This window comes from Phodopus roborovskii, unplaced genomic scaffold (assembly GCF_943737965.1).
Source record: "Phodopus roborovskii unplaced genomic scaffold, PHOROB, whole genome shotgun sequence".
Classification (NCBI taxonomy): Eukaryota; Metazoa; Chordata; class Mammalia; order Rodentia; family Cricetidae; genus Phodopus; species Phodopus roborovskii.
Genome location: NW_026125868.1, coordinates 380,682 through 394,368, shown reverse-complemented (window position 1 = coordinate 394,368; position 13,687 = coordinate 380,682). Strand labels below are relative to the sequence as shown.

The window sequence follows — 13,687 nt, the reverse complement described above, 5'->3', positions numbered from 1 at the left end:
TTCTCATCTTAGATTTGTATTATTCCTCATTACAAGCTCACAATCATCACCTAATCTTAAGGGGACAAAGATCACATGTAGTCCTTGGTAGGCCTAAAATATAAATACCCTCTTGACATACACACCCCCCAAAGAGCTTCCTCAGCTTGAACCTAAACCTCAGTGTGGACTCTTAGATATGTGCATTAAATAAAAACTCTAGACAACAAAATAAGCTCTCACTACACTGAATCTCACCAGAACCTAACTAACCATGACAACAACAGTGTTGATTGAGATGAATATTCTGAGTTGTTTTAACATTGGTGGATGACTTGGCCATCATAGTTAAGTCCAAGATTTATGAGATTAAGCAAGAAATATTGCCCTACAAGAATTTAATAGCTTCTTGAAGCCAAGTTGAGTAGCAATATTGATAACAATAATTGATAGAAATGTAAATATTTTTAGAACACCTAGTTTTCCTAACTAGTGACAAAATAAAGTCAAGATCCTCAGAACTCCTGATGAAAAGTAAAAAAAAAAATGTGTAAAACTTTTGCTTACTGAGAGCTGCCGATATGTATGCCCCAAACTCTCAAGGCTGTGGACTCTCATCTTTTTGTTGTTATTGTTTTGGTTTTGGTTTTGGTTTTGCAGGACAGGGTTTCTCTTTGTAACAGCTCTGGCTGGCCTGAAACTCACTCTGTAGACCAAGCTGGCCTTGAACTTGCCTCTACCTAATGAGTGCTGGGATTAAAGGACTGTACAACCACTAGCTGGTGACTCTTATCTTTTGATGAGATTCAGACTGGTGTTCTTCCTGAGAGGAATCAAGTCATTTCTAAGCCTAAATTTGAATATATACAATCTCATAAATGTAAAGCTCTTCTAGTTATTCTTGGTCAGCTGGGTGTATTGTTATGGTGCCTTAGATTTTACTCTTCTGAGACAGCAGTTTAAACACCTTTATTTTATGCCAAATGTGTAAACCTCTTGTCCTATGGCTATTGACATTTATCTCTGGTTGAAAAGTACTTCCTATTTAGAGAGAGAAAGTCTAATGTGGTCTTCCTCCCCACCCCCATCTTTTTCTGGAAGTCAGTAGGTTGAAAACTCTGGAATTTTACTGAGAAATGGGCTACTCTGAGTTATAACTGGTAAATCATAAACTGCAATCATACAGCAGTAGGATTTATACTCTGCAAGTGAGATATCTGTAGCTGAAAAGTGTAATATTGCTTTATGGTTTCTTAGTTGGCAATCCCACATAATTTTTCAACTTATTATCTGCTGGATTTCTCAAAGATTGTTTCTTTTTTTACAACAATATTTAATTTATTTGTTTTCCTATATAGATTGTTTTTAAATTGTTTTTCATTTTACATTCCAACTCTAATTCCTTCTCTTTTCCCTTCTCCCGCCCTCACATTCTCCTTCCCACACACATCTTCTTCTCAGAGGGGGTGTGGCCTTCCTTGGGGAGTCAACAAAATCTGGGATGCCAAGATGAAGCAGGACCAAGACCCTCGCCTTTTGTTGTCCTGTTGCTCTAGTAGGACTTCGAGTACTATATTGAATAGATAAGGAGAGTGAACAGTCTTGTCTTGTTTCTGATTTTAGTGTGATCATTTTGAGTTTCTCTCCATTTAGTTTGATTTTGGATATTGGCTTGCTGTATATTGCCTTTATTATGTTTAGGTATGTTCTTTGTATCACTTATCTCTCCAAGACCTTTTATCATGAAGGGGTGTTAGATTTTGTCAAAGTGTTTTTCAGCATCTAATGAGATGTTCATAAATGAAAAGAGGGACATAAAGACAGACACTGAGGAAATCCAGAGAATCATTAAGTCATAAGTTGAAAATCTATACTCCACAAAATTGGAAAATTTCAAAGAAATGAACAATTTTCTGGATAGGTACCACATACCAAACTAAATCAGGACCAGATGAACTATTTAAATAGACCTGGAACCCCCAAGGAAGTAGATGCAATCATAAAAAAAAATCTCACAACAACAACATAAAAGCCTAGGGTCAGAAGGTTTCAGTGCAGAATTCCACACAATAGAAACAGAAAGATCACTGCCAAACTCTTTTTAAGAGGCAACAGTTACCCTGATATCCATACCACACAAAGATGCAAATAAGAAAGGGAATTACAGACCAATCTCCATCATAAGCATTGACACAAAAATACTTAATAGAATAGTGGCAAACCAAATCCTAGAACACATCAAAAAAATTAGCCACCATGATCAATTAGGGATGGTTCAACAAACAAAAATCTATCAGTGTAATCCACCATATAAATAAACTGACAGATTGTTTCTTAGAAGTAAGAATGTCATTGTTTGCATCCACATTTATTGCCTATGTCTATGTTTCTCATTGAAGGGATAAAAAGCATGTGCATCATACTGAAGGAAATATGGTAGAGCCTAATTCATTACTCTCTAGGAACTCAGTTCATTATGACCTTGACCATTTCAGTGAGGTAAGCTTACCAGCCCAAATTTATGAAGTTTTGCATTTATATTGACTGCTCAAAAAGTAGAATGATATATGCAAATCAGCACTGATAATATCAGGCCTAGGACTCAATACATGAGCTTTTACCTTGGCATTTCCAATTTACTATATTTCATATATGCCTAGTTTTCTGTAATCATTATGCCTTTCTTCCTTATAGCAGCATTACAAGTTGTCTTTACATGATGTTTTTCTTTTTCTAGTTACTTAAATTCTAAAGTATTCACTGACATAAAATTATGCTTTGTGATTTTATGTATTCAGCATTCCTTTTCTTTTCACAATATCTTTCAGTTGTATACAGAATTTTCATAAGAGCTAGATGTTTGGTTGTTTATTTATAATATGTCATTGTATTTAGAGAATTTTCCTTGTAAATTCTTTTCAGGCAGCCTGTTATGACCTTCCTGTTTTGATGATGGACAAATCTGAAAATTTACTAGATATGGATATCATGGCAGAAACCAATGTAAGATCTACGTCTTGTCTCTTTAGTCCTTTTTATACCTCATCTAGTTTTAATTTACTCATGACTCTTGCTGTAGTAGATTATTAGCAGAAAAATCTTTTCATTTAAGTGAATAATATGAATAATATAAGATGGCTTAAGGTATACCATTTATAATCTCTCATAGACATAGTGACCCTTTCTTAAGTGCCTTAATGGTGATAAATTACAAGGCCTATCTAGCATAATGTGTTTTCAAGATTTTAATACATTCAGGTACTTATAACATTAGAAACCCATTTATTCAAGTACAAATTCTTTGCTCACACTTTTATAAAATAAGTACTGATAATAAATAATTGGCAAGCTTAATACAGTATCACAAATACTTATGGTACACACATATATAGTTCCAGCTAATTGGGATGATGATACAAAAGAATCTCTTGAATACAGGAATTCAAGACCAGGCTAGACAATATAGTAAGAACTTACCTCAAAAAATTGACATATGCTTCTAAATGAGCTGCTGTTTTCCTTGACAATTGCTTTATTATAAATTTATATACATAAGAAAGACTCTTATTATATTTCAATCTATAGGATCATAATTGGGACTGTATGTTTGATTTAGTGAGTTTTTATAGTGTAGACATCCTGAAATAACATACTTTTCTTGTGTACTTGCCTCAAGTGTGCAAGGGACATACAAAGAGTAAGCTAATATATTTGTTAAAATTCTTTTTATAAACTATCATAGTAGCAGGCTCCCATATGGTATTTTCACATAAATTTCATCTTGGCTGATTCTCCCTGCCACAGTCCCCTCATATTTCTCTCCCTTTCTTTTTTTCTGCTGTACCCTATTTGTCCCTTTATTCCCCTTCTTACAAAAGTTCTATTGCCTTCTCCATCCAGATTTCTGAAAGCCACTTTTGTCCATTGTAATAGACCCTTTTTTAGTTTCTTGACATTTACCAATATTTACTGCTATTATGACATATATTTAACAGTTACAGACTAGAATCCACATATGAGAAAGATCACGTGGCATTTACTTTTCTGGGCTTAGGTTACTTTGCTTAACAGAACATTTTCCAGTTATATCTATTGTCCAATAAATTTAATTGTTGTTCATGAGAAAGGTAATTATTGAGAAGCAACTCAGCCATAGGGGGATGGGGCAGGACTGAGTTAGTAAGACTGACTTAGCATCACCACATGACCCATTATTTATGCATTAAAAAACAATGTAGAATTCCATCCCTTTTCTCTTATGCCATAACTTTATAATCATGGGTGAAAATATCTCACAAAAGGCAAATCTGCTTTTTAGTCTCTGACATGGCTAAATACATAAGCACTAAATGCACTAACGCATTATTATTGGATAGTTACCCAAATTTTATCAAATAAATCCTGGAATTTTGTCTGGAATTAATTGGGTTATGAAATGACCATAGTTATTACTATAAACTAAAAGAGAAAAACAAAAGAATAGGACAGCCAGATTTTGAAAAATGTCTTTGTTCAAATCTTCCTTGGCCAGGTGTGGTTGCACACACCTTTAATCTCAGTGCTTGAGGAATAGAGGCAGGCAGATCTCTGTGAGTTTGAGACCAGCCTGGGCTACAGAGAGAATTCCAGGACAGCCAGGACTGTTAAACAGAGAAAGCCTGTCTTAAAACAAACAAAAATATTTCTTGCTGAGTGAGAGCAGGTGCATAGAAGGAATTAGAGTGGTGGTGGATGGGAAAGGCCAGAGGCAAGTAAGTGATATATATTAATTAAAATGTATAAAATAATGAAATAATTTTTTTAAAAAAAATCTTCCTTTCTTGCCTAAAGATAGTAAGAAAACACAGTTCCTTCTCCTAGACAGCAGTCTTTTAAAGTATATTTACAGGTCTTTCTCTTAGCTTAGTAAGGTCATATTGTTGTTGTGGTTTTAAGACAAAAGTAAAATCCTATTCTCTTAGGATGATTTCTCCAATTAGGGAACCTGTATAGGTAGAAGCATTATTTTTCACCACTGATCAGTAATGGGGCTAGACCTTGAGACGATTCATTCTTATTATATTGTTTTGACAGAAATGACTTGAAAGAAGTATTATTTCCTTTTTGCCAGGAATAGTAGGCATATTTGGTGAATGTTGTTATTAACATTCAAACATGCATGCCTGAAAACATTGCATATTATGTTTGCTTCTATCTTGTCCAATAAATATTGGTATATATTAGTTCAAGTTAAATGGAAAATAGACCTACTGTAATTTGTTCTTTTTTTCTTCTGTCTAAAAAGCAGTTAGGAAGAAAAAACTATACTTTTAAAAAACAAGATAAGGGGAAATGTACTGTTCTTAACTGTATTAATCTATCAGAAAATATGCTTCTTTGAGTGCAGAGAACTGAAACTACTGCTTCATATTTGCAAAATACACTATACAGTCACAGCCTCAAGGGATAGATTTTTATCTCAGTCATTTAATTTTATCACTAAAAATGACGTATTGATAAGGACTCTAGTGTTTTCTCTTTGTATCCAGACTCTAAGTCTAATGAAAAACGAAGGAGAAAGAAGTCTGCTTGAAGCCATTGGGGAAAAAGGTACAAAAGACTATTTTTAGAATGATCAGAAAACGTGTCTGAGACTAAGGCTCACAACCAAGCCATATGACGTTCAACAAACCATTTAATATCTGAAAGCCCTAGTCAACACTTGTGGAAACTAATTTTCTTGTTTCATGAGTTATTTTAAATAATATTATATATATATATATATATATATATATATATATATATATATGGAATTCCCCTGATAGTGACTCTATAAACTTCATGGAGACTATATTATTATTATATGGCTGATTTTAAGAAAAAAAATGACCAAAACTGACAAGGATATGGTATAATTTTGACACTGAAAGTTCTTTTTCAGAAAATAAGTCCTTTGTTGTTTACTAGGCCTAGTCATTCATAGTCAGCCTTCTATTTTATGGATGGTGTAGTCTGCCAAATTTATGTTCTCGTGATTAATGCCGCCTTGATTCCAAACATGTATTTGGGTGGAACTAGATATCCTTTTCCATACAGAAGCACCAAAATGTTGATAATCTATACGTATAATAGGAAAGGCTGATAGTATCTTTTAAGAATAAAAGTCCATTTTTCTTGGCTAATATAGCCAGTATATAGAGTGTAAATCAGAAGAGTGGGGGGATAACAGTTAGTGTCTTCCATGAAGCCTTTAACAGTGAAAGACTTGTGAATTATACTTTGTTATAAATCTTCTTCCCCTACATCACATGTAATAAAACACTGTCTCTCCACAGACAAACATATGATACAATGCATGGAAAAAACCCAGCCTTTACTATTAGATGGGACACCAATATGTGATTTTGGAGAAAATCTTCAAGATTCTAATGACCTCTTTTTAGATAATCTGAAGACCCCATCAAATGCCTTGTCAGCTTTATGTGATCATGATTACATAAGCTTCAATATTTCTCCTAACCAAGAAGATACTGCAAATGCTATTGAAAATGTTGTTTCCCAGTTGTCCACAGAATCCAGTGGGGAATCCAGTGTATTTCCATTTCTCTTTCTCAATCCTGTTCCTAATATTTTTTGAAAAGCATATTAAGCTTAATCTTCTATTAGAAGTTATTTTGAGTTTCAAAGAATCTCACTTCCTGCTGGGAAATAGCTATTCCACGGATGTTGGCTAGTATATTTATCTTCATTTTGTACCTTCTGTAACTTAAAAAAATATGTTAAAATTACTGCCTCCCAGTATCAAGACAAGCTTTGGCAACTAAGATGAAATTCAAACCACAAAAATATAAAGAATACATTCAAATTTTAAAAGAACAAAAAGTTTTTTATTTTAAACCAATAGTATTTTGATACCTTATTTGTGACTAGAACATAGATTAGTGTTATTGCATTTTTTAATTAGCAGATTTCTGCAGCTACCTTTTCTTCATAGTAAAGAAACAGTTATTCCAAGTTTTATTGAAAGTCTCATTTTTAAAAGCAAGTTATTCAGTTAATGAAAATGGTGTGGTTATTGTTACTCCTAGATTTTACAGGTACAGTTACTCTATAGCTACACACTTTATTACAGTCTTACATAATTTTACACAATTTTTAATTCCTAAAGAAATTTGTCTGTATAATGGTCATTTTCATGGACAATCAACGTCAACATGTTGGTTCTCACCCAAAACCTTGGATAAGAACTCCAGGACTCAAACTTTAGCAAATTTTCCTTAAAGCAAAGGGGAACACAAAAGCGAATGACTTATTAGAAATTAAGAATCACAGTCAACCACTTCTCAACTATACCTACATTTACAAATGTATCTTTAGTTTTAGCAGCATTCTTTGACACAAATGTAATTATTTGATATACTATTATGCTCCAAAAAGAGTCTGGTTTTACATTAACCTGGGGCAGTTTTCATGCGAACTATTGTAACAATAGTGTTCATATATGCCTAAGCATTGAGCACCATAGCACTTAGTCTCTAGGGTTATCTCTTTAGTTGAGGAAGCACTGAAGAACATGTTTAAGGTTTTCTGTTAGTGATCTGAATACCAAAACATCAAGGTTTTAAAGACTTCTGTCTGACACTGTCCTACTGCTCTATTATACCTGTTAAACTCAACAAATTTACTTGTGTTTTTGCCCCCTTGATTTTTTAAAATTTAATGTGTTCTTTCATAGTTTCAATAATGGAGTCAACTTTAAGAGGAAGGGGAAATTGCTCATTGTTTTCAGTCCCTGATTTTAAAAGCATGTCCTTGTTAAAATAAAATGGCTTGTTTAATTTTGAAAATTCTTATAGAAAGTCCAGATCTCATGTAGCTGTGGCTGAGTTTTGATAGTCAGGAGTGAAATAGTGTATTTCACAAACTGAGAAATATATTGTCACTGTAATATTCTGTCAGTTAATAAAGAGATGAGCATGTTTTTCATAGTATTGTTTTCTTTGGTGTAAACCAGAACCTGTGACAAATATAATTGAAACATCTAGGATATATGCATATGTAATAAGGAGAATGTGTCACACTCAAACATAAATTTGTTTGTGCTATTTCATTTCACTTCAAAGAAACCCATAACTCATAGGGAGGAAACCTGTGCTTTTAGTACTGTGATTTTAATTTAATAATCCATATCTCCTGGAGCAACATAGTCACCACCGCCCTCATCATGCCCAGTATATCTATTACAACTCCATTTTTAAAATAATTTCAAATAAGCTTACAAACAAATGAATTTCCATAAGGGTTTTTAAAGCATCTTTAGTATTAGTTTAAAGACTCACTACTCTTTTCCCCCATAATCACTGGGTCCCCATCTCTTTTTAATTCTTTAACCCCTAATATTTCTTCCTCTTCCTATATATTGTAAAATATTGGGTATTCTACACTTCCTCAAATTAATTTGTTTTAGCTGAATGATGATATAGTAGGCTTCCAAATGAATTTTCACGCACCCATCCTTTGATATTAGTCTACACACACTCTCTCTCTCTCTCTCTCTCTCTCTCTCTCTCTCTCTCTCTCTCTCTCTCTCTCTGGATTCCCCTCATACTTCAGTGCCCCTTCTGAGCTAAGCCTTTCCACCTATAGAAGTCCACCTCTCTATTTTTTCTTACCTATATTCTACGGTCCTCTCTTCCTTAATACTCCTCTCCCACACAATTGTCCCTTTCTAATCTCCCAGTGTCCACTTGTTCACCAAGTTAAATACATAAAACAAAAGGATTAACTTTTATATATTCTAGATGCTAATAGTTTCTTAGATGTGGATTTGAGAAAGAATGAAACATTCATATGGGAAAAAAGATCAATTACACAAAGATCCATAACATCTCACAAATGAAAAACATATATATCTATGATAATATATTTTATTTTAGTTTGAAACAAGCTTGTCTTACATGTCAATCCCAGTTCCCTCACCCTTCCCTCCTCCCTTGTCCCCCTCCCATCCTTTATCGCATTCCTTTTCTGCTCCCCAGGGAGGGTGAGGCCTTCCACAGGGGATCTTCAAAGTCTATCATATCATTTGGAGCATGGCAAAGGCCCTCCCCTATGTGTCTAGGCTGAGGGAGTATTCCTCTATGAGGGATGGACTCTCAAAGTCAATTAATATAATAGGGATAAATGCTGATCCACTACCAGAGGCCCTAGTCCTCCTAACTAACACCCACCTTCAGGGGGTCTTGGTTGGTCCTATGCCGGTTTCTCACCTATCAGACTGGGGTCCATGAGGTTCCCATTGTTCAGGTCTCCTGTCTCTATGGGTTCCTCCAGCCTAGTCTTGACCCCTTTGCTCATAACTCCCACTCTGCAACTGGATTCCAGGAATTCAGCTCAGTGTTTAGCTGTGGATGTCTGCTTCTGCTTCCATCAGCTACTGGATGAAGACTCTAGAATGGCATACAAGGTAGTCATCAATCTCAATATCAGGGAAGGACATTTAAGGGAGCCTTTCCACTACTGCTTAGATTGTCAGTTGGGTTCATCCTTGTAGACATCTGGACATTTCCCTATTTCCAGATTTCTCTTTAAACCCATAATGTCTCCCTTGTATCTCTTTTCTTGTTCTCCTCTATTCTTGCCATGACTCAATCTTCCTGTTCCCTCATGCCCTCTTCTCCCCTCCTCTCCTCCCTTTCTCTTTCTCCTAACTACTTTGCCCCATGCTCCCAATTTGATCGGGAAATCCTTTCCCTTTTCCCTTCTCAGGGGGAACATGTATGTCACTCTTAGGGTCCTCCTTGTTTCCTAGATTTTCTGATGGTGTGGATTTTAGGCTGGTAATCCTTTGCTCTATGTCTAAAATCCACATATGAGTGAGTACATACCATGTTGTGTGTGTGTGTGTGTGTGTGTGTGTGTGTGTGTGTGTGTGTTTCTGCTGAGTTGTACTCCACTGTGTAAATGTACCACATTTTCTTTATTCATTCTTTAGTTAAGGGACATTTAGGTTGCTTCCAGGCTCTCACTATTATAAATAATGCTACTGTGAACATAGTTGACCAGACGTTCTTGTTGCATGAATGTGCATCTTTTGGGTATATACCTAAGAGTCGAATTGATGGATCTTGTGGTAGACTGATTCCCATTTTCCTGAGGAACTGTTATATTGATTTCCAAAGTGGTATGTACCCCCACCAGCAGGGCAGGAGTGTTCCCCTTTCTCCACATCCTCTCCAGTATAAACTCTTTGGTGTTTTTGATTGTAGCTATTCTGATAGGAATAAGATGGTATCTCAGAGTTGTTTTAATTTGCATTCCCCTGATGGCTAAGATTTAGAGCACTTTGTTAAGTGTCTTTCAGAAATTTTAGATTCCTCTGTTGAAAATTCTCTGTTTAGTTCTGTACCCCACCTTTTTATTGAATTATTTGGTGTTTTGTTGACTAGGTTCTTGAGTTCTTTGTATATTTTGGAAATCAGTCCTCTGTCAGATGTGGGGTGGTGAATATCTTTTCCTATTTAGTAGGCTGCCATTTTGTATTGTTGACTGTGCCCTTTGCCTTACAGAAGCTTTTCAATATCAGGTCACATTTATTAATTGCTGATCTCAGTGTCTGTGCTACTGGTGTTTTTGTTCAGGAAGCAGTACCAATTCTTTCAAGGGTACCTCCCACTTTCTCTTCTAAGAGGTTCAGTGTGGCTGGATTTATGTTGAGGTCTTTTTTCTGTCTGGACCTAAGTTTTATGCATAACAATAGATAAGGATCTATCTAGAGTCTTCTACAAGTCAGCATCCAGTTGTGCCAGCACCATTTGTTGAAGATGCTTTCCTCCTTCCATTGTATACTTTTAGCTGTTTTGCCCAATATCAGGTATTCATAGGTGTGTGTGTTAATATCAGACTTGTCAATTCAATTTTATTGGTCTACCTGTCTATTTTTGTGCTAATACCAAACTGTTTTTAGGGCTAACTGTAGCTCTATAACAGAGCCTGAAGTCAGGGATGGTGATGCCTCCAGAAGTTCCTTTATTTTACACAGTTGAAAAGCATGTATCTTAAACCACATAAATACATTTTGACATTAACCATATTTTTATTTTTAATTTACCATACAAATGTTTTCATTCTTGCATATTATACACATACATTGTTTTACTTTCCTTTTATTCATCTCCCTCACTTGCTGCCATCACTTATCACCAATGGCACCATCTTTATGATATTCTCCTCCCCAATAGTCCCTCAATCTATTTTTATGTCACATTTATTCTGATACTAAGTTTTTCACTGTCTCCTTACTTGAGACCTTTAGATAGATAGATGGATGGATGGATGGATGGATGGATGGATGGATGGATGGATAGATAGACAGACAGACAGACAGAGAGATAGGTAGAAAAATAGAAACACAAAAAGTCATGCAGAGAGATTGCATGTGGTATTGGCCTTCCTGAGTCTATATTTGCATTCATATGCTATTATTTATTTTGTTTATCACTGCATAGCATTTCATTCTACACCATACATTTTGCATCATTTCATTTGTTCATGGACATCTATTCTGAATCGATGAATTTGAATGCTGTAGCAATAAATAAGAATGTACAATATTAAAATATTTATCAAGCCTTTTTAAAGGTGTTCTTCACTTAAATGTGTAGCAACCTAAATCATGAGGGAAGTGCATATCAAAATTACTTTGAGATTTCATTTTATACCCATCAAAATGGTTAACATCAATAAAGCAAATGACAGCTCACATTGGCAAGGATGTAGAATAAGGTAAACACCCATTGCTGTTGGAAATGCGAACTTGGGCAGCCACTATGGAAATCAGCCTGGTAGTTCCTCAGGGAAATGAGAATCAATCTACCTTAAGTTCTAGCTATAACACTCTTGGGCATATCCCAAAGAATTTGTCATCCAATTACAGAAATTGCTGCTATACTCAAAATACCCAATAATTGGAAACAGCCTGATGTCCCTCAACAGAAGAATGGATAAAACAGTGTGGTACATTTACAAAATGAAGTATAACTCAGCTATAAAAAAAATGAATTCCACAGATAAATAGATGGAACAAATTATCCTGAGAGAGGTACTGCAGTTACGGAAATACAGATGTGGTATTTATTTACTTATGTGGATGTTAGCTTTTAGTCAATGCTAACTAAGCTCCAGTCTGAAGAAGCACAGAGGTACAGTAAGGGACCAGGTATTGCATACAGATCTCCTTAGGGAAGGGAAATATCATAGATAGCTATGGATGGTGAGTGGGTGGAAAGAGGATCAAATGGACAAGTGAGGAGGAGAGAAGGAAGGGAATACACACACACACATATATACACACAGAAGTGAGGAGGAGAGAAGGAAGGGAATACACACACACACATACATACATACATAGATACATACATACATACATAGATAGATACATACATACATACATACATACATACATACATACATACATACATACATACATATATATATATATATATATATATATGCCATCCCTTGTGTCACCAAATGAAGCTCTAAGTACGAGAGTACCAGGATTAAGTTTCTGGTCAAAGGGGTCCCATGAGAATTGGCAAACAACCTAGCCTATTGCCAAGACAATAACTTGCTGTCCACAAACTGTTGGCAAGGCCTTATTACTGAAGACAATACCTACACAACTCATTAAGCATGGAGAAGTCAAATTTGATGCCTACATAGAGCCTTCTCCCCTATATTCTAGCCTGTAAGACAGGAAGATACTCTGCACACTATGAAAAGAGAAACAAAAACAATAACCCAACTACACACATGAAAAATGTTCTTAAAAGATGCATTTATATATTTACATATCTCAAAACTGAAGTGTTATGACAACTTAAAAAGTAGCCAAATGGAAGTATTAACTAAAAACTTTTGATTAAAATTGTTTCTTTAATTGGCTTCCAAAGTAGAGACAGGCAACAGCTAGATTTTAGTTGTGATGTGAGTAATATATATTAGAAAACTATCTGCCATAAGAGTTTATGTGTTCATGTGGGTCAGAAGCCACTCAGCCAGTTTTGCTACAGATATCTTAGATTTCTGAATTGTCAATGCTTCATCCTCGCTACTGCCAGCCAAAACACCTCAGCAAAGAAAAAGTAGTAATGAATTTAAGAACACCATTTTTATGTCAGTTTGACAAAATTATCTGAAAGGAGGGAACATCAATTGAGAAAATGCATCCATGACATTCAGCCCATTGTAGTGGTAACATCCCTAGGCTGGTGGTCCTGAGTTCTATGAGAAAGCAGAATGAGCAAGCCAGTAAGCACCACCCCCCTATAGACTTTGCATGGGTTCCTGCCTCCAGGTTCCTGCCATTTGAATTCCTGCCCATCACTTTGCTTAGTGATGGAATCTTACCTGGAAGTGTAAGCTTAAAAAAAACAAGACCAAAACTTTCCTCCCCATCTTGCTCTTTGGCTGTTGTGTTTCATCATAGCAGTAGAAAAATTAAGACAGTAATCAAACAATCAAAAACAAAAGTTCTGGTTACTTCTTTAACATCAGGCACTCTGATGACCCATATTAAGTCTTTGTTGGTTGTTAGTTGGCTTTTTTTCAGTTGCCCTTTCTAAAGTCCAGTTTTCATCCTCTTGGGGTTCTTTCATGTTTGCTTTATTTTTTCATGGGAACACAAGTATGATTTGACTGTTTTGTCACCAAGACCATTTTTCCACTG

At 35.3% G+C, this 13,687-nt stretch overlaps 1 protein-coding gene across 1 annotated transcript in view; it reads left to right on the top strand.

Annotated features, from left to right (window-relative positions):
• The window catches only part of LOC127217875 (heat shock factor protein 3), a 49,035-nt gene extending 42,440 nt beyond the window's left edge, over positions 1 to 6,595 (top strand). The window contains exons 10-12 of the mRNA XM_051178881.1: positions 2,379 to 2,478; positions 5,508 to 5,568; positions 6,294 to 6,595. Coding sequence (XP_051034838.1) covers positions 2,379 to 2,478; positions 5,508 to 5,568; positions 6,294 to 6,595 — 463 coding nt within the window. The remainder of the gene's footprint in view (positions 1 to 2,378; positions 2,479 to 5,507; positions 5,569 to 6,293) is intronic.
• The last annotated feature ends 7,092 nt before the right edge of the window (positions 6,596 to 13,687 follow it).